This window comes from Garra rufa, chromosome 2 (genome assembly GCF_049309525.1).
Source record: "Garra rufa chromosome 2, GarRuf1.0, whole genome shotgun sequence".
Classification (NCBI taxonomy): Eukaryota; Metazoa; Chordata; class Actinopteri; order Cypriniformes; family Cyprinidae; genus Garra; species Garra rufa.
The window spans coordinates 48,601,343-48,621,303 of NC_133362.1; the positions used below are offsets into that span (position 1 = coordinate 48,601,343).

At 37.4% G+C, this 19,961-nt stretch overlaps 1 protein-coding gene across 1 annotated transcript; it reads left to right on the top strand.

Moving 5' to 3' along the window:
* Positions 1-1,606: 1,606 nt before the first annotated feature.
* On the top strand, positions 1,607-19,961 carry ddx21 (DEAD (Asp-Glu-Ala-Asp) box helicase 21). Its single transcript, XM_073835257.1, has 15 exons — positions 1,607-1,742; positions 8,625-8,855; positions 8,943-9,015; positions 9,125-9,303; positions 11,973-12,090; positions 12,220-12,405; positions 12,556-12,701; positions 15,651-15,800; positions 15,897-16,058; positions 16,563-16,682; positions 17,494-17,567; positions 17,678-17,837; positions 18,009-18,143; positions 19,254-19,298; positions 19,539-19,961. Exons 1-15 carry the CDS (start codon positions 1,638-1,640, stop codon positions 19,803-19,805), a joined length of 2,151 nt encoding a protein of 716 aa, XP_073691358.1. The 5' UTR covers positions 1,607-1,637; the 3' UTR covers positions 19,806-19,961.

A 19,961-nucleotide genomic window follows, 5' to 3' on the forward strand; every position in this document is an offset into this window, starting at 1 on the left:
AATACCTTTTTTCTTATGTAGAAAATGCATCTTGTTTTAAGAATCTTTAGATATTTTGATTAGAAACAGCATTTTTGCAGTGCAGGTTCATTCATTAATTACACATATTTTTATTATGCAGACAAGTGACAAAAAAATGGCATGTCCTTTTATATATAGGATTATTTTATTAATACATACAGGATTATTTAGATTAGATTAGATTTGCTTTATCCAAGTGCAAGCTGCATGTATTTATTGAGCAGTTACATTACATTACAGTTCACTACTGTAATTAAAAAATGCACCCGTTTGGATTAGAGAGTAATTATGTGAAAAGAGCACTAGTCTGTGTGGAAAAAGCTGCTGCACATTGAAATAGACACTGAATGATATTTAATATGCCAATGTTTGTAAAGTCATGTAGCATACACTCACGAACCTTTTATGGTCAAAGCTTTACCTGATTGAATTTTTATTCTTCAATTTTTATACTTAATTTTTAGCTGGGTTTTTTTTTCACCCTTTTTTTCTTTTGCCTGTGGGATACCATGAAAGATTACTATTAGTTAAATAACCTACTGTTCTGCAGGTTTTTTCTGTGATATTATAACAGTAATTAAGAAAAAAAGTTAAGCATTGGCTCGAAGTATGTGGAGGTCTTTTTAGCAGGAGCTGTTTCCATGATGACTCATAATTTCAGAGCTCCACTGATCAGGGCTTTTCATTGTTGTGGTTCAAATGCTGAACTCAGAGTGGATTTAACTAACTCAATCTCAGCTGTTCTGAAACTGAAAACTCAGAGTTTGCCATCTCAGGGTAAGTCAACTCACAGTTCAAGTTTAAACTCAGAGTTGGTTGAAGCACCTTATTGAAACGGGCCCCAGAATTATTAAACTACCTAAAATGATGAAAACAATCCTTGGAAGAAATTTATTTAAGTGTAATTTGATTATTTAGCTTGTCTCACGTCCCATTAGATTACATGGAGAGGGTGTGGTTTATCATCTATACTGAATGATACTACTTTAGCGACAAGAAAACTAATTCCTAGTCAAATTAGATTGACATTTCAGTTTAACAATTGATATTTATTACCGGAGGTCGCATTGCGCAGGCATTTCTTCTGCCAATAACATTAGAGGAACGCCTACGACAGACTTGGAATACGGAAACAAGCCACATGTGGCGTGAACGGGGATTTAACAAATGCATTTCACATAAAACGCTTGAATTTTGACGCGTGTGGCGTTCCGTACAGCGTGGCGCAGTTTTCCGTCTCATGACTTTGAGTTTCTAGACAAGAAATGAACGCAGTGCGGGAGACCCCGGAGGAGGGGCGATTCGCTAAGCCTATTTTCGATTGGTCAGATACACCGCGGAAGTGTTTTCTGATTGGTCATAGCGACATACCGGACTTTTTTTAATGATCCTCACAGTCGTTTGCGCCTTTAATTTACGCTATTTTGATCAGCAGCTAATCCATCTCTTTTTGTTACATGAACATTTAATGAGTTTCTCTTAATTGTCGCATGTTGTGAATGTTAGCTCCGCCCACTGCACGCCAGAGTTTCTCTAGAGCGAAAGAGCGCTAGCTTTCTAGGCATTCTGCTTCTGGTTCTTTCTTTTCCTCCGGTGCGATCTCAGTACGGTCGCACATGTCCATCTGCTCCACAACATCTATAATGCCATCTAAGATCATGTCCGAAGCCGAAGACAACATACCCATGGAAGACGTGGACCATCTCCTGAAGATGCTGAAGGTGAGATGAGCTTCATTAGTGAACTTCACACGGCTCTGACTGACTCTGATCACACGAACACACGGTTACCGTCCGTTCACGCACATCACCACACTCACAAACCTCCGTTAGTTCGGAATTAAGAGCAGTAAGGGGCTGATACTGTTTCTGCCCTATTCTAATCCGGATTCAGACAGTGAATATGTCTTGTTTTTTTCTTTCTTTCTTTCTTTCTTTCTTTCTTTCTTCACTGTACATGTGCTCACGTGGAGTCGAAATATGTGTGACGTACATCTGCGGTCACGTGTGATCAGTTTGAACACCAACAGCACGTGTGTTTTGCTTTGCGTTAGTTCAAAACATACTATTGATGTCTGCCACGATTGGGAAGCGACTCAAAAAGCATCAAATAAGAACCCACTAACATGTAATCATCGTACAATTAATATTTTAGTATAAATGTATGTATTTATAACGCTGTAGCTTTTATTATATTACCATATGTCATCACAAAAACTAGTAAACTAGGTTTGTAATCAGTGTTGGGCAGTAACTAGTTACTAGTAACTTATTTTTAATTTATATTTATTTATTTATTTAGCAGTAACTAATTACTAATAAGATTTCAGTAATAATATTACAGTTACCATCCATAAAACAGCTTGATGCCTCAACCCCGCTGATTTAAAATAATCAAATAATTACACATTTTTTTCCCCGTCATTTTCACGACTTTTACCAAAATGTATTACTCTTCTGAACACACCACAACATTAATGACATTTTTAAAGGACTGTTCTGGCGATATCACTTTTAGCATAGCTTAGCATAGATCATTGAATCCTAAGAGACCAATAGCATATCTTATCTTATGGGCCTAGAAAATCACAGCTTTACATTTTCCACCGGTCTTAGTACACAATATAACTGCAGAAGAGTCCAGTTTTAAATAGGACAAATATGGAAACTCGTTTGTCATTTTTGAACGTGATGCTATTGGTCTAATAGGATTTTTAACTTACAGAAAAACACATTTTCCCACCTCAGGCATCAAATCCCTTATTATTATTGGTCATTATTTTAAGATACAGGCGCTATTAGTCTTCAACCCCGTTATGGACATTCTCTGAATATGATTATAAAATATATTTGTATTGAAATCAACATTTTCCTATTATTCAGATGTCCCTCACACTAATTCAGTGTTTGCAAATATAAAAGTTAAATAATATCTTACACTTTTGCTGTATTAAGTTCTGAAATGGAACTTTTTGTGACCGCAACCTCATCATTTTTGACCAAAGAAGTGGCTTAACATCAGAATTTAAACTAAAATCAGTATTCTTATGATTGCTCTGAACATTTCAGACTTGAGTTCAACAAACATGAAATTACTTTTTCATTAATGTAACAAATAATAAAAATGTAGGTGTGACAGGGTTGAGACTAGGGTAACGGGGTTGAAGAGAAATACATCTTAACATATAAATCGTTTTTTTTTTTTTTACTCAAATTCACTAAGATTATCTCGAAATTTTCTCTGTATTTCATAATGTAACCAACACAGACAACAGATATAAATTGCAACTGAATTACTCAACATTAGGCAGAACAGACACACAGGTTTAACATGGACATTACTACATTCAACATATGCATGTAATATAAGACTCTTGATCAAATATATTAATTCATTTCAATTACTGGAGAACTTCATCCCACAACTGTTATGATTAAATAAGTAACAGGGTTGAGTGTGACAGGGTTGTGATTTTTGTTTTTGCTCTAAATGTAGAGAATAACAGGAGAGCACATGGCATGCATGATATTAAGAAATCATGTATATTTAAAAAAAATCAAAGATCATTTTCACAAGTAATAGTTTTCTATCTTTATTTGATGTAACAGGGTTGAGTCGTTAAGCTTGACAACCACAATGTCACAATATTAATAAGTTATAGTTATAAAAGTGCCTGTGTCTGATCACAATGTTGTTCAGGAGACTTATATTGTGTCACTTCCTGTTAATGATGTCACGTAAGGATCAGTTCATTATTTTTATGGGGGGAGAGTGATTTTGTGTAACGGGGTTGAGGGGTTACTGAGGTGTGGAACTAAATGATATGTTTTTAATGAATAATCATGAATTTACATTACCAGCAAAAAAGCACAAATAGATACTTATGAGAATGGAAAATGTATGGGCCTTTTATTAATTGTATTATTCATATTTCAAGTACACTTATATAGAAGGCAATGAGGGGCACACAATATATGGTGTCAACTGAAAAAAAAAAAGATAATTTCTAATATAAAGAGAAAATGTGTGTCATGTTTTTAAACCTTGTTAAAGGAGACATTTCAATTAATACAAAAAGCTTTTAAAAATAGATTTTGGTGACCCAATAGATAAAATAAATACACTTAAAAAGGTCAGAGGGACTCTAGTCTTTTTGGAAAATTAAACCATTTATTACAAACGTAAGTGATTTGATTAAATACATAATGAAATATGATCGTATTTGGGTGAATTTACAACGGAGAAATTACAATTCGCTTCAAGCTACAGATAACAATTGATGGGGCTAATACACCACTTCTACTTGAATGTCACTGTCAGTCACTGTTGAGTGTTTGTAATAACTTCTGACTGAGATCCAATGTGGGTTTTGGTCAAATGATGAGGCAGAAATATGTTGTTAGTAACCAAGGGGCAACCTTCCGGTCTCCCTCGTGAAACCAACACGGAAGTGACTGAAACTGCAATTCATCGACTGGCCGCTTGAGGCTGGCTGCAAAAGGGAGTCAATCCCATTGACACTCCATGTTAAAATGCCCAACTTTACAGCATAAAAAAGTATGTTTACAGCCTGGTTCAAAAAATGGTTTTGGTCTATATAGCTAGTTTTGCCCTTCATGTCACCTGTGAGGGGGGTGAATTTTTTTATAACTCATCGGTTTAAGTTATATTAAGCCTTAAAGTTCAGCATAATTAAGGGCGTGGCCACTTGAGTGACAGGGGGATTGCTGCTGCTGTCACCACTGTCGCTCTAGGCGGGCGTGGTTTCAGCAACCAGCTCCACCCACATCCCGCCTTTTTGCCCATTTTTGATTATCCGGGAGTGACGCGCGATGACGCGATTCCAAGATGGCGTGGCCGAATCCCGCCCACTATGAGCTTCAAATTAGCGCTTCAGAATCCTACGGGTGACGTCACGGATACTACGTCCATATTTTTTACAGTCTATGTTAGTAACATTCTAGATGAATTGTATGTGGAAGATACACAGTTACAACTTCTGTGTAACTAGTAGTGTAACTAATTACTGTTGCCAGAAAGTAATAAGTATAGTAACAATATTACTTTTAAAAGGAGTAACTAGTAATGAGTATTTTTATTACATTCTTCGAGTAACTAGCCCAACACAGTTTTCAACACAGCTGCTGAGGAGAGACTTCTGTCTTCACACTGCTTTGAATACATCAACATTTTTCTGCTCTTGTAAAGTTGTGAAAGCGGAGAAGAGTAAATGTTCAAACTAGGGCTGCTCGATTTTGGTAAAAATCATAATCACGATTATTTTGGTCAGTATTGTAATCACGATTATTTAACACAATTATGACTGGGTCCAAAACTTTACATTAGTGATTAATTTAAAGATGGCAATACTGCAGAAAAAAATACAAATAAAAAAAAAAACAGTGCTTTTTAAAAAATAGAAATAATAAAATACTGAATACTTTTATGCAAGTATAAGAAGTCTAACAATACTACAGAAATTGAATGTAATTATTTGAATGTAAAATAAAACGGCATCTTCACTGTAATAGTTAAACATGCATTGTTTCTTATTAAAACTACAAAAGTCCTTCATTCAAGAGCAGTGAGTGAATTTTCTCTTTGTATTTTTACGTTTTAATAAGCACAGAGATGGCAGAAGGAATATCTGTTGCTGTTTTAAGTGCCACACGGATCCATTATACTGTTACGCACATGTTTTCATTCTCAACTGTTTATGATCATTTAAGACGTAACTGACAAGGGTTTAAATGAATATCACCAAGCGCCTCATTTTGAAATATTTTTGCATTTATTTGTGTGTTTAGGTGCACCTTGAGATAAAAGATAACTTTACATGTCTGTGTTCTGCTCCGTCTCTGAGCACAAACACAAAACAACGCTAGTTTTCTTACGCGCTATTAAAAACACAACATCAAAGAAACATTAATCAAGCACGTCCCGTTTTATGAAAGTCACGTTACATGATTTTGCTGATTTGCACATGAAATTAGGCTTTTTTAGAGGAGCGAAAGCGCACTGCTGGAAAGGGGCGGAATGTATGGAGGCAGATTAGACTCATCAATAATTCACGGAAAAGACACGATGCACACATGCGTGCCCCAATTCACGTGCACGAAAAAAAAAAATCACAAAAACCAATTCATGTGCAAAAAATAAGAATATAAATTCATAAAATACGTTTCACAAATTGCAAAACACAATTCACAGATTTACAACTGTGTACAACATTTTTGAATGTTTAAAAATCACTAGTGTATCACCCATGAGTGTGTGAATAGCCTTTTTTGCGTGTGTGTTTTTGAGACTTTCCTGGCAGCGAACTCCTCCCACGTGGGTCACTCGTACACTTCAGCCAATCAGATTTGAGCCTGTCGATCGACCAATCATGACCCGCTGTGGGCGTGCCTACCTTACGTTACGTCATCAGCGCGAGTCCATAGTTCCAGAACCCAGATACGATTCAGCTGTTGATCGTCTCATTTTGTTTTATACTGCATGCTTACTTAAAAATCGGTCGTTTAGACACTCGTTAACGTGACCAGTGTAAGCCAGCAGCTGCTCAGAGTGTATTATGTTTTAATATTTATCGATTGTTTATTTAATAAAGAATCATTTACGTGGATACCATACCGCATTAAGATATTACAATTATAAACTCAATGTATAGCATAAAATAAGGTTTTTACAGATTGGAAATGTAAATAAATAGAAAATGAAAATGATCTATTTGGATATTTTTCAAGCAGTCTCTTGTGGTTTTGTTTTTTATTGACAACAGGAAAGAGCTGTCAGAGCAAAACTTGTCTTGTGTCTCAAATCCTATCCTACGATGGCACGCATTCAGCAGATGACGATGTAATAAACACACATTGCAAACCATGTACATTTCATTTAAGTTGTTTACGCTGCAGCCTGCAGATACGATTTATTTCAGAATTGTGAGGCTTATGATGTACAACTAGCTGCTCCTGATTCAACCTCTGCCACAAATTATGAGGTGATGTGAATCTAGAAGTTTCATTTGGAACTGTAACTCTTTCAAAACAGTCATGCTGCAACCCATCCATTTTGACAGTTTCAACTGATTTAAGTCATGCATTATTACTACATTTCTTTTAGAATGGTACCCTATGTCTTTGTATTTGTTAAGGCATAAAGCTTTGTTATGCATTGGTAAATGTTCTGGTTTTATGTCAGAATTAAAACAAGTCGGAACTTGAATGAGGTTTACTGAATAATCTTTGGTGCATTCCTTTTTATGGTCAGTCTGTCTGTCTGGCTGACCAGCAAATCCCACAACTGCTAATACTGAAGCAAATACAATTGCTGCTAACCAACATCATCTTGTGTATTGTAAGCTCAAAGATATTTACATCACTGCTCAACATAAAATTAAACATGGTTAATCACAATAATATAATATTTTAAAAAAGTAAATGAATGTTGATTACATAAAAATAATGCATAAAGGTAAAGTGCATAAAAGAGATAAAGTTTAATGTGAATGAAGAGGTCTGTATCTGTCATCCAGATGTTGTTCCAAAGTGTTAAATCCTGAAAAAGGCAAGGAAAATGATTAGTGTGTTTTAGTTAAACACTGCATCCATCCAAACACACCGTTATTCATACACTGAGTTCTCGTGAGGTCTATTCATCATTACATAAAGCTATAATAATAAAGGCAGGGTCAGTGCTAAGTGGGAGCTAGACCCAGCGTTGTTAAACAAAAACATGGCAATGAACAGAAGTCTTTCTTCATTTTGGCCAATATACAGGACATTGTGGCTAACACAAGACAGCATCTTTGGCAACACTTTCTGTTTTCAAAGCAGCCGCTGGCTTACACTGGTCACGTTAACGAGTGTCTAAACGACCGACTTTACCTTTAGTTATTAAGCATGCAAAATAAAACAATACACCTTTACTAGGCTAGGTACCTTAAATGAGACGATCAACAGCTGAATCGTATCTGGATTCTGGAACTATGGACTCGCGCTGATGACGTAACGTAAGGTAGGCACGCCCACAGCGGGTTATGATTGGTCGATCTTATTGGCTGAAGTGTACGAGTGACCTGCGTGGGAGGAGTTCGCTGCCAGGAAAGTCTCAAAAACACACACGCAAAAAAAGGCTATTCACACACTCACAGTCCGTGATACACTTGTGATTTTTAAACATTCACAAATGTTGTACACAGTTGTAAATCTGTGATTTGTGTTTTGCAATTTGTGAAACGTATTTTATGAATTTATATTCTTATTTTTTTGCACGCAAGTTGATTTTTGTGAATATATATATATATATATATACTTTTTTTTTTTTTTTTTTTTTTGGTGCACGTGAATTGGGGCACGGCATGTGTGCATCGTGTCTTTTGCGTGAATTATTAATGAGTCTAATCTGCCTCCATAGAATGGAGCGCATTTCATTTTCATGATCGTTTGAAGCAGAAATCGAAAACCAAATTTCAATTAATTGCACAGCTGTAGTTCTAACTGGGTTGTTGTTTGGCCAGTAGAGGTGAACTGTTTAACATTATTTTGCTCGGCCATGATCAAAGTAAAAGACCACTGCCATTTTTGTCTATTGTTTTTCTCCAGAAAAAGAAAAAAAAAGACAAGCAAACGGCAGAGGCTGAGTGTGATTCACCGACTCCTAAGAAGAGGAAGGCTGAGAAGACAACGGACTTACAGGTGAAAAAGAAGAAAAAAACAGTTGTGGAGAATGTGATTGGCAACGGAGAGACTGGTGAAACATGCATGCCAGCTGTAGTAGACACACCAGCACCCTCCAGCGAGGACAGCGAGGACTCAGACAGCGACCGGGAGAAGGTGCGTACACGTCTAACGCTTTATTCCTCTGCTTCTGGTCATTGTGCTGGTCTGGTGATTTCTGATGATTGGAATATTTTTCTTTAGGAAACACAAGAGCAGAAAGAAGGAGCCTTTTCCAACTTCAGGATCTCCCAGAACACCATCAAACTGCTGCAGGGTAATAATGCTGGGCACACAAGCTGATGAATAGCAGCACACCACTACTGCAGGGGACTTTTCTGAAATATAATGTGATTTTTATGTAAAATATATTTTTTTTCTTTCAGCCCGCGGTGTTACGCATCTTTTTGACATTCAAGTAAAGACCTTTAACCCGGTGTATGATGGGAAGGATGTCATTGGTCAGGCCAGAACCGGCACAGGAAAGACCTTCTCGTTTGCTATTCCTCTAGTGGAGAAGCTGCAGTCAGAAGGGGCTGATTTGAAGAGAGGCAGAGCCCCAAAGGTAACACCGTCATGTGCTGCCTGCTGTTACTGGTAATCCGTTTTGGGGAAAGTTACTTTGGGAAAGTAATGCCTTACAATATTGAGTTACTCCCTAAAAAAGTAACTACATAACTTAGTTACTTTTTATGGAAATTACTTTTGCGTTACTTTTTAAATCTGGGCAGGGCTTGCTTGTTTGTTTTTAATAAAAAAAAAAAAACTTCTACTTTTGTCAAGTGTAAAAGCCGTTTCACAACAAAAGCCTCAGGCTTAGAGAAAAAATTCCCCAAAATGTGATTATGTAGTTTATTTAATGGATCTAACACATTACAGAGAACTATGTTCAGAAGTATCACAACAATGGAAACAAAAAACAAACATTTGTCGCATTCCTGCTCCAATTACTAATTTGCTGTGCTAAAAAATGGCCACAAACTTTATATCAGCAATTAGATTAGGATGTTATCTTTAAAATGAGTCTATGCTCACTTTTCCGTCAGTTTGTACGACTGCACGGCTTTACAATATATTAGATGGAACCATGAATGATAAAATAGCAGAACAAATGTTTTGCACTACAGTAGGGCTGCAACAACTAATCGATAAAATCGATTATTATCGATAATGAAATTCGTCGACAACGATTCTCATTATCGATTAGTCGGGTCCGCCCACAGTGCACGTGCACTTCAGATGATCACGTCAAATTACAGCACTGAATGACGCATGTCTATAGACATAATGCATCTAAGAAGAGTGGAGGAAACGGACTGAGATGCTGCAGGAGAGATACGTGATCTGAGCTGCCCAAAACATGAGAATTCTTTATTTTAAACTATCTCTATTTTCAAGCTGACAGCGTAATGCCTTGACCTGTGAGGCGCTTTGACAGATCCGTTCGCATGCTCGTATGAAAACTTTTAGTTTACGGTCATATCCTTATCTGTAAATGTCACAAATTCACACAAGCATTTCCATTTATGCATAAAAGTCCATCCTGGCAGTCTGTGTTAAGTTTAAATCTTTACTGAATGAGCGTCAGACAGCCGAAACACAGAACACAGACAGGGAGACACTTAATACTGAGTCAGCGCAAAAACATTCATGTCAGCCGTTGAATGTTAAATTTAGATTTAAATACAACTTGTAGTGCACGTATTTATGAAGGGTAGGAACTATAGGCCAGGGCTGTGACGGTGGCAGATTTTTACCACCGCCAGTGGTGCGGTGTTTATATATAAAGAAATGAGCCTCAAACATTATTAACAAACAAGCGTGTTTAGCAACTCCGTCGTTGAAGAAGCAACCTACAAAACGCTAAAATAAATCAACGAAATAAAACATTTAAATAAGAAAGTAGCCTAAATAAGAGTTAAATAGGCTATTAAACAAACATTCGTTGCAAAAAACAACCTCGACAGCTGATCAGAATTAGGCCTACTGGCCCGAGTCCGACTGGAACCTGTCTGTCTCTTCCCCATTGCACAGCTGCTGTTTTTAATAACAAGGTAATTACATTTATTTTCGTTTCTTTAGTTTATAAAGTTAATTTAGAAATATATTTGGAACACTTTTTATTCAATTTTTTGTTTTTTAAAGTAACGAAGCGCCCAGCGGCCGACATATGAATTTAGCATTCTCAAATCATCACGATTTAAATTAAAATCCTTAGATATATATATAAAAAAACTGAAAGCATATCACAATATTGGTTTAATCGTTTAACTTGGATAAATGTGTAGGCCCTATAGGCGCACATCTAATCGTTTGTGCGCAGAGTGAAAGCTTTACAGGACATGAAGGTGCAAGCGCCATGTGAAACTTCATTTTTGCTCATAAATGTAAGAGTAATACATACTTTAAATTATTACTGCACTACTATAAAACGAAATAATTCAAATCGAAAACAAAACTCTTTTATTAGATATAGGCCTAATCCATAAAGATGCATTTAAAAGCGCGTCCAGTGAGCAGATCTTTGCGACACTGACTCAGAAAATACTAGTTTATTAATAAATAATTTGAATATCTCCTTAATTTTCCCCCGCCACATTCATGGTAATTACTTTAGCTGGGGCTTTGCGGCCAGTTTAATCTTACTGCGTGCATCTGAACGTGGAACTCTGCTGAAGGCACTTGCGCTCGCTGATGCTGCTATAGGCGGGACACTAAACATCGACACGGCAGAATAAATAGCAGAAACACTGTATTTTATGCTTGTTAGTGTGTTTTTCTTCAGATATTTGTCTTTTCTCTCTATTACGAAAGGTGAATTGTTGTAAATTGTTAAGCACTGTGTTTTCATAGCATTCAGAATGTGGAATAGTATGGTTTAAAAAATAAATAAATAATTGACATTTTTAAACCAACTAATCGATTAATCGAAAAATTAGTCGGCGAACTAATCGATTATCAAAATAATCGTTAGTTGCAGCCCTACACTACAGCATAAATACACCGTACTAAACAAACAATATTCTTGATTTTTGACATTGTACATAAGTACATAGTAGTAAAAGACACCTATCTTAATGTGTTTTGTAAGGAAATGTATGTTTGTACAGTTTATAATTGTCTACAAAACTAATTTTCATGCATTTTAGCAAAAGCCTTCAGATCTAAATGTTTTTTTGTGAGAAACGAATTCGGTTAAATATATGAAATGATGTGTAATGTGTGTCCACACAGGTGTTGGTTATGGCCCCGACTCGTGAACTCGCCATTCAGGTGGCCAAGGACTTCAAAGACATCACCAGGAAACTGTCTGTTACATGCTTCTATGGAGGAAGTTCATACAGACCACAAAGTAGGACTTTATTCGTAGCTGAATGATCAATGACAGAAAATCATGTGTAGTTTTTGTTTGGGGAAAAATAAACAAAAACTTCAGCTAAAGTTGTTTAATGAGCTAACGCTTGGTTTGTTGTGGCATCAGTCGACATGATCCGTAGCGGCATTGACATACTGGTGGGAACGCCCGGCCGAATGAAAGACCTTCTGGAGAACAGCCAGCTGGATCTGTCTCAGCTCAAACACGTGGTGCTGGACGAGGTGGACCAGATGCTGGACATGGGCTTTGCAGATCAGGTGGAGGAGATCCTCTCTGTGTCCTACAAGAAAGGTAATCCAGTCCTGTCCATGCGTCCAATGCTGATGTTCACGTTGCATTTGGTTGATGAGAAATTAAAAACTAAATCAGTGATGGTCATGGAAACAGTCCAACAAGTCATTTTGCGTCTCTAAACGGGATTCATTAACTTTCCCCTTGTAGATGCAGAGGAGAGACCGCAGACGCTGCTGTTCTCAGCGACGTGTCCTTCCTGGGTTTATGATGTGGCCAAGAAATACATGCGTCCTCAGTGCATTCATGTGGATCTGATCGGGAAAAAGACCCAGAGAACCGCCACCACAGTCGAGGTAACGCCACACGTGTGCCTGCATAGGAAATAAATGTAACTGGGCTTTAGTCAGGTGCAAGCAAAACGGCTGTTAACAATCATGTGACCAACTGTCAGTAATGGTCGATTAAACAATGTCAGGTCTGAAGTAGGAAAAATATAGGAAATCAGTAAAATCATGTAACCTGACTTAAAAATGGCACGTGCTTGATTTATTGATGTTTATTTGATGTGGTGTAAAGTGAACGTTTAGCTTAAGATGCGTACCTAAACAGTCAAATATGTCCAAATTCAGCATTTGGTGATTATTCGAGTAAACCTTCTTGAGTTTTGTCTGAAATTAACGTAAATTGTTGAGAATAGAAACTCTCAAAGTGGCCACAGGTAATATTTCTTCTGCCGTCTCTGACAAAATCACTCGCTGCTCTTGACAGAGGGACTTTTGTAGTTTTTATAAGAAACGAAGCATAGTCTTCACTGTAAGAATCAAACATGCTGTTTTATTTTACATTCAATTAACTACATTCAATTTCCAATCTTCCATCTTATTTTTTTTCTATTATATTGCCATCTTTAAATTAATCAATCATATAAAGTTCTGGACCCATTCATAATCGTGTTACATGATTGTGATTATGATTTTGCCATAATCAAGCAGCCCTAGGAAATTCTGAAATCAAAACCAATAAAACACATGGTTTGAGTAACAAAACATGTATACACCTCTTTAGGAGCTAGTTTTAGTGCTAAAACACTTTTGTGAAATACTTCTAATTATTTTAAATTTAGGAATCCTACATTTAGAATTGAAATGGCCATTATTTGTAAGATTCCCCCCCCCCCCTAAATCTACAAGTTATGAGCTACTTTTATCCTTGGGATGTTTTGTGAAGGGCCCACTGTGTTAAAATTCTAAGAATTATGTAATTATACTATATTCCTAGACATAAGAATAAGAGTGATTCATAAAGGTTCCTCAGCTCCTAAATTGTTTAAGAGAGTTGAATAGGTTTTCTAACCTAGTTGTGAGTAACTAGATGGCAGCAAAGAGGAGGAGATGCACACTTTCCAATGAACATATGACATATTGGAGTTATATGATACTTATTTGATAAAACGATACAAACGTGATCGTCAAGCAGTTTATTTTGTAACTGACCAAGTAAGAAACTAATGGTGAGTTCACTGATCTATAGAAATATATCAGTGGTAGAGTGTTGTAATCTAAATTGGGTTAGTCCAAGAAATTAAAATTATGACGGCACAATTTGGCCTGTTTCATTGCATTATTATCAGAAATAAAACAATTGACTTCAAGCTAATATGCAATATGCTTAAATTTCTTTTTTTCTCTTTCTCTTGGCCACCATTATATAACAGTTCACTGACTTTGCAACTGACTGTCCAACCATGCTGTAAAAACAAGCCACTTTTATGAGGCTTTCTTGGAGTTATTGGAGCTGATGATGGAACTCATGTTCACATCATTGCTCCAACTGTAAACGAGGAGACACACCGATAGAAAATAGTTCAAAAAAAACAATTATAAAGAAAAAAAAGTATTTTTTTGAAATGCATTGAAATCTGAAATAGTGTCTTAAATAATTTCACTGTAATTACATCAAATGATTGATGTTGTGCTGCAGTGAGCAGGCTCACTTTGCCTGTTTCAGAGGTCAATGGTGGTCATTTTGAGTTGATATCATTGTAGTCCTTAGTTCCCAAAACTGAAGTGTCCCCACACTTAGGAATCAGCTTCGACCTCACTAAAAGTTGCTTTTTAGCTTCTTTATAAAAGTCTCCTACTCTTAGAAAAGTCCTACTTTTTAATAAGATTTTGTTGACATTTAAGTCAAAGTTTAAGACTATTAAAGGGATGGATCGGAGTAGAATTGACTTCATTGCTATGCACTCCGAAGCCCATGTAAATACCCCATCCGAAGTTTTTTTTTACCTTAGTCGAACATTTATGGAGATAGAGTTTTTCGAATTGCTTGTTACAGGAGTGAATGGTACATGTGATGTATCTTTTTTCAAACCAGGGAAGTGACGTCGACGTGTCGCCATTTGTAGTTTGAGACTAGTAGGGATCGGCTAAAACGTGTTTTTAAAACACTCATGGTGGACTTACAAATGTTCTGATGCAGCGTTTTGTGAGTACATAACCTATTTACACTACTGTACAAGTTTGGTAAGATTACTTGCACGTTTAGTGGTGCAATTTACGAGATACATCACATGTACCATTCACTCCTGTAACAAGCAATTCGAAAAACTCTATCTCCATAAATGTTCGACTAAGGTAAAAAAAAACTTCGGATGGGGTATTTACATGGGCTTCGGAGTGCATAGCAATGAAGTCAATTCTACTCCGAACCATCCCTTTAAGAGCATTTCTGAGAAGTTTTATACATAGGGGCCCAGGTCTTTTAAAGTCAGTTGAGTGTTTCCTCCTCATGGTGGCATCTTAATGAGTTGACATCTGCATTACATTCACTGAAATGAACTCATTCTCATTCGTGGTTTCATCCAATGTGCTGAAGAAAAACAAATTAGTACCAATGTAGAATTAGTCTGTTAATGAATTGTGAAACTGAATTCTGTTGAGTTTGTGCAGATGTTAATACAATAAGAGAGAGCAGTCTGGACAAGATGCCAACAAGTACCTGTTTTTAAAAACTGAAGTTATGTAATATGTGGGAGAGTAATTAGTGGTTAAAATTAGGAAGAAGTTGCTTTCATTTATCTGTGTAAAGAAAGTCGGTGTGTTTTGATGTTTTGCTTCAACACTGCAGAAACCTTTCAGAACAAAGTTTTTCTCATCAACTTTGTTAATTGTAATTATTGGATAACGCGTATCCTCTGTCCTCAGTACTGCTGTTATTACCATTTAGCAATTTTAGTTTGAATTAAATTCACTATATGCTTATCTAAGTTGTCTCTGGCATGTTTGTTTTCTTGCGCACAGCACTTGGCGATCTCGTGTCCCTGGACTCAGCGGGCGTCCGTCATCGGTGACGTCATTCAGGTGTACAGCGGCAGCCACGGCCGGACCATCGTCTTCACCGAGACCAAGAAAGAGGCCTCTGAGCTGGCCTTGAGCACATCCATCAAACAGGTGCTCTAGTATGCCCTCACACATCTACATCTTGCAAAATCTGTCCTTTAACCATCAGTGTTTTGAACTGTCTCGTCTCCGTTTGTTGCGGTACAGAACGCGCAGGTGCTGCATGGAGACATTGTTCAGAAACAGAGAGAGACCACGCTCAAGGGGTTCAGAAACGGCGTGTTTGAGGTGTTGGTGGCCACCAATGTGGCGGCCCGCGGTCTGGACATCCCAGAGGTGGACCTGGTCATTCAGTGCTCTCCTCCGAAGGTACGTCAACCACTCACAGGACTGTTTTTGGTCTTTTCCTTAATTCACAGATTTTCCCCAATCCCTAATGAACATCTAGTTGTTTAGTTTATACATTTGGTAAGCTGTGGTAAATAATAATATACAATACATATATGCATGTAATATAATGTGTATTTCTATTACAGGTTTAGGTCCTAAATAAAAATAACTCGATGACACCCTTATTAAGTGACTTACTGCCACCTACTGGTAGTTTAGTATGGTTAAAATGATGCATCCCCCCCAAGATTTCTTATTTGTATATTCATTTGTATTTAAAACATTATTCGTATTACATGATTTATTGCAGGTAAAATGTTGCACTGCAAATTATTTATTCTGACTGTTGGTTGGTTCTTTGAAATGTTTTTGTCCATGCGTTCTGCATTAGTGTCTTTGAGTCCCTATTGTGATAGGATCCTTTTTTTTTTCTCTATAGTTTAAGATCCTTTTTTAAAGCTTAGACTTGTGTTGTTACTGCAGGATGTAGAATCGTATATCCACCGATCCGGACGGACTGGCAGAGCCGGAAGAACAGGCGTTTGCATTTGTTTCTACCAGCGGAGGGAGGAGAGCCAGCTCATGTTTGTGGAGCATAAAGCGGTGAGATGCCTGCTGTTCACACCACTGTTAGAAAATATGTATTAACAATCAATCAAATGTGATTGTATGCGTAATCAGACATGACAGCTTGCTGAATTATAAAAACACTGACCAAACTATTCAAACATGTGTTGTTCAGTAGACCTTGTCCAAGTTTTCAGGGGTTTTTTTTTGTTTAATTGTATTGTTTTATTATTTTAATATGACAGATATTAGATTAGCCTTTCTAAAATGTGTAGTAGGGGTGCCCCGATCAGGATTTTTGAGGCCGATTACCGATGACAGGAAGCAGTGTCTGCCGATCCGATCACAGATACCGATCTTTTTAAAGCCACCTTTTTTATTATGTTGAATTATTTATAGTGAAACTACAATCTGGATTTTTATCATTTAATCAGTTTTTTTTTTTATTTGAGGGATGGAACATAGCATTTCAGACATTTAAGAATATATATTTATCTCACCTAAATGTTTGATCATGCAGTGCATTTTAGTTAGCATTTTTTTTTTTTTTTTTTTAGAATCGTGCAATTAATGCACAATAGCTCATTTCCACAAACACATTTATCTATTATTTTGATTTCAAAGCCAAACATTATTGAAAATGCATTTTCTGCATTGTGATTCTTTTTTAACAGCATACAGTAATCTTTCATAGACACCTTTAAACACAATAAATATAAGCAACACATTAATCAGTGCTTTTTACTTACGCATTTATATATTAAGTTGCTCAAGCAAGTGGCCAACAGATGAAGGCTGGTTAATAACCGTCCACCTGGCTAATGTTTGTTGTGTTCACCTGCTGCAGGGAATCACCTTCAAACGAATCGGGGTCCCAACAGCGAACGACATCATCCAGTCTTCCAGCAAAGATGCCATGAGGTCAGAGACATTCAGAAATATAAATGCACACGCTGATGTGCATACGGAGATTCATGTAATGAAAAAAATATCAGATTTAATGCTAAAGTGAAATGCGTTGCTGCCGGCAGGTTTTTGGACTCTGTTCCGGGGGATGCGGTGGCCTATTTCCACGAGGCCGCCCGTGAAATGATCGAGAAGCGCGGGGCGGTGGAGGCGCTGGCGGCGGCTCTCGCTCACATATCAGGAGCCACCAGTCTGGAGCACAGATCTCTCATCAGCTCAGATGCTGTATGTATAACACAAGATCAAACCACTTCATACAGGATCAGCTAATGTGGCAAAAACTATTACAGCATAACTATTTCTTTGTTTTTTTGTACCGTTAATACAGTTCAGTCAGTGCTGGGAGTCTGTGTTAAACTGAGCAAACCTTTATGAACTGTTTTCTTGTTTTCTCAGGGATTCACCACAATGAGATTAAACTGCTCTCAAGAAATACACAGCATGGGTTACGCCTGGCGCGGACTGAAAGAGCAGCTCGGGGAGGATATCGGCGAGCAAGTCAAACGGATGACCTTCCTCAAGGGCAAGATGGTGAGTCTCCGTTTTACTGAAATCATCATTCAGTGCTGTTTATTCAGGACAACACTCCTTTAACATCTTGTTTAACATCTTGTTTTGTGTGTTATGAAAAAATGCTATTCAACATCCAATCATCTTCCAAATATTGTGTAAATAAAAAAAGAATCCTAATTTATGAATGTAGGTTATATTGCACATTGTGCATTTTTATTCAATTCTGAATTAGCAAAAAAAAAAAGCATAACGTAGTCAGAAACACACACACACTCCTCTCAACAAAACCTGTTTTTAATCATTCATGAATGTAATCTATTCATAATTGTAATCCCATTGCAGTAAATTTGATATATTGAGATATTGTTAAAATATGGCCAATTGTAAAGGTGCATTTAACGTGGAAGTAGTTACATTTCAATTTCAAACATTTACAAAGAATGCAAAAATACTCAAGTGTGAATAGACACAGTCTCTATATGATATACAAAGGTTTTCTTTGTGCACAGACCTGAATAAGCTATGCATTTTTTTGTTGATCATCTATTATCAGTTTTATCAGTTAGCTGTCCTGTAGCTATCCTGGACCACAAAACCAGTCATAAGGGTCACTTTTATTTATTTAGGTTCTTATATTGAGATTTAAACATCATCTGAAAGCTGAAAAAAAAAAACCTTTGTCAGGACAATTCTTTGAAAATCTGGAATCTGAGGGTGCAAAAAAATCCAAATATTGCAAAAGTTACCTTTAAAGTTGTCCAAATGAAGTTCTTAGAAATGCATGTTACTAATCAAAAATTAAGTTTTACTTTTTACTTTTGCAGTAGGAAATTTACCTTAATATTCTAAAGATTTTTGACCTAAAAGAAAAAACTATCAGTTTGACCTATACAATGTATTGTTGGCTATTGCTGCAAATATACCCATGCTACTTATGACTAGTTTGTGCTTCATGGTCACAGATATTACTATATTGCATTTTCATTAGCCCCAAATTCTCACTTAAATCCCATTATTCTGTCCAGTAGTTCTACATCATGACAGTGAGAATCTGCTTCTCTTTGTTTGTGAGAGTTTAGTGGTGGAGAATATCATTTCTAACGTGTCCTGTGTCTTTGTTTCTCTCAGGGGGTGTGTTTCGACGTCCCGGTCGACAAAGTGAAAGAGATCCAGGTATGCCGATGCGCTTGTGTGTTTGGAGTGGTTTGTAAAGCGACGCTCGAGGGACGTGTCTGTACACACGTCCAGCTGAACCGAGACTTACGAGCGTCGTCTTTCCCAAGCCACTTTGATGTGTTGAAGAGTCTCTCTGTGCTCTCAGGTTTCACTAACGGAGGCTTGTCAACAGACGCTTGTCCTCCTCTGACGGCCGAGCGGTGTTTGCTGACTCTGTGTGTTTTTGTCTCTCTGCAGGACCAGTGGAAGGACAGCCGTCGCTGGCAGCTGAGCGTGGCCACGGAGCTCCCCGAGATGGAGCAGAGCATGCATCAGGGCGGCGATCGTGGATTCGGGGGCCGCGGCGGGGGGCGTGGAGGTGGACGCGGATTCGGGGGGCGCGGCAATGGACGAGGCGGTGGAAGAGGACGGTCGTTTGGCTCCAGAGGTAATAACAGTTTTGGCGGCAGAAGAGATCGAGGAGGGGCTCAGAAAAGCAACACCAGAATGACCTTTGATTACTGATCGTGGACTCTGAGGCTCAGTTGGACTCATGTTTTTACTGCTGTTTCCCTCTTTACTTGGGCGTTAAGAACCATCAAATACGTCAATTGTTTTGACTTGCAGTTATGCCACTTATGTAACCCGTCCCGCTGATATTAAAGTGGTTGTTCAACTGCA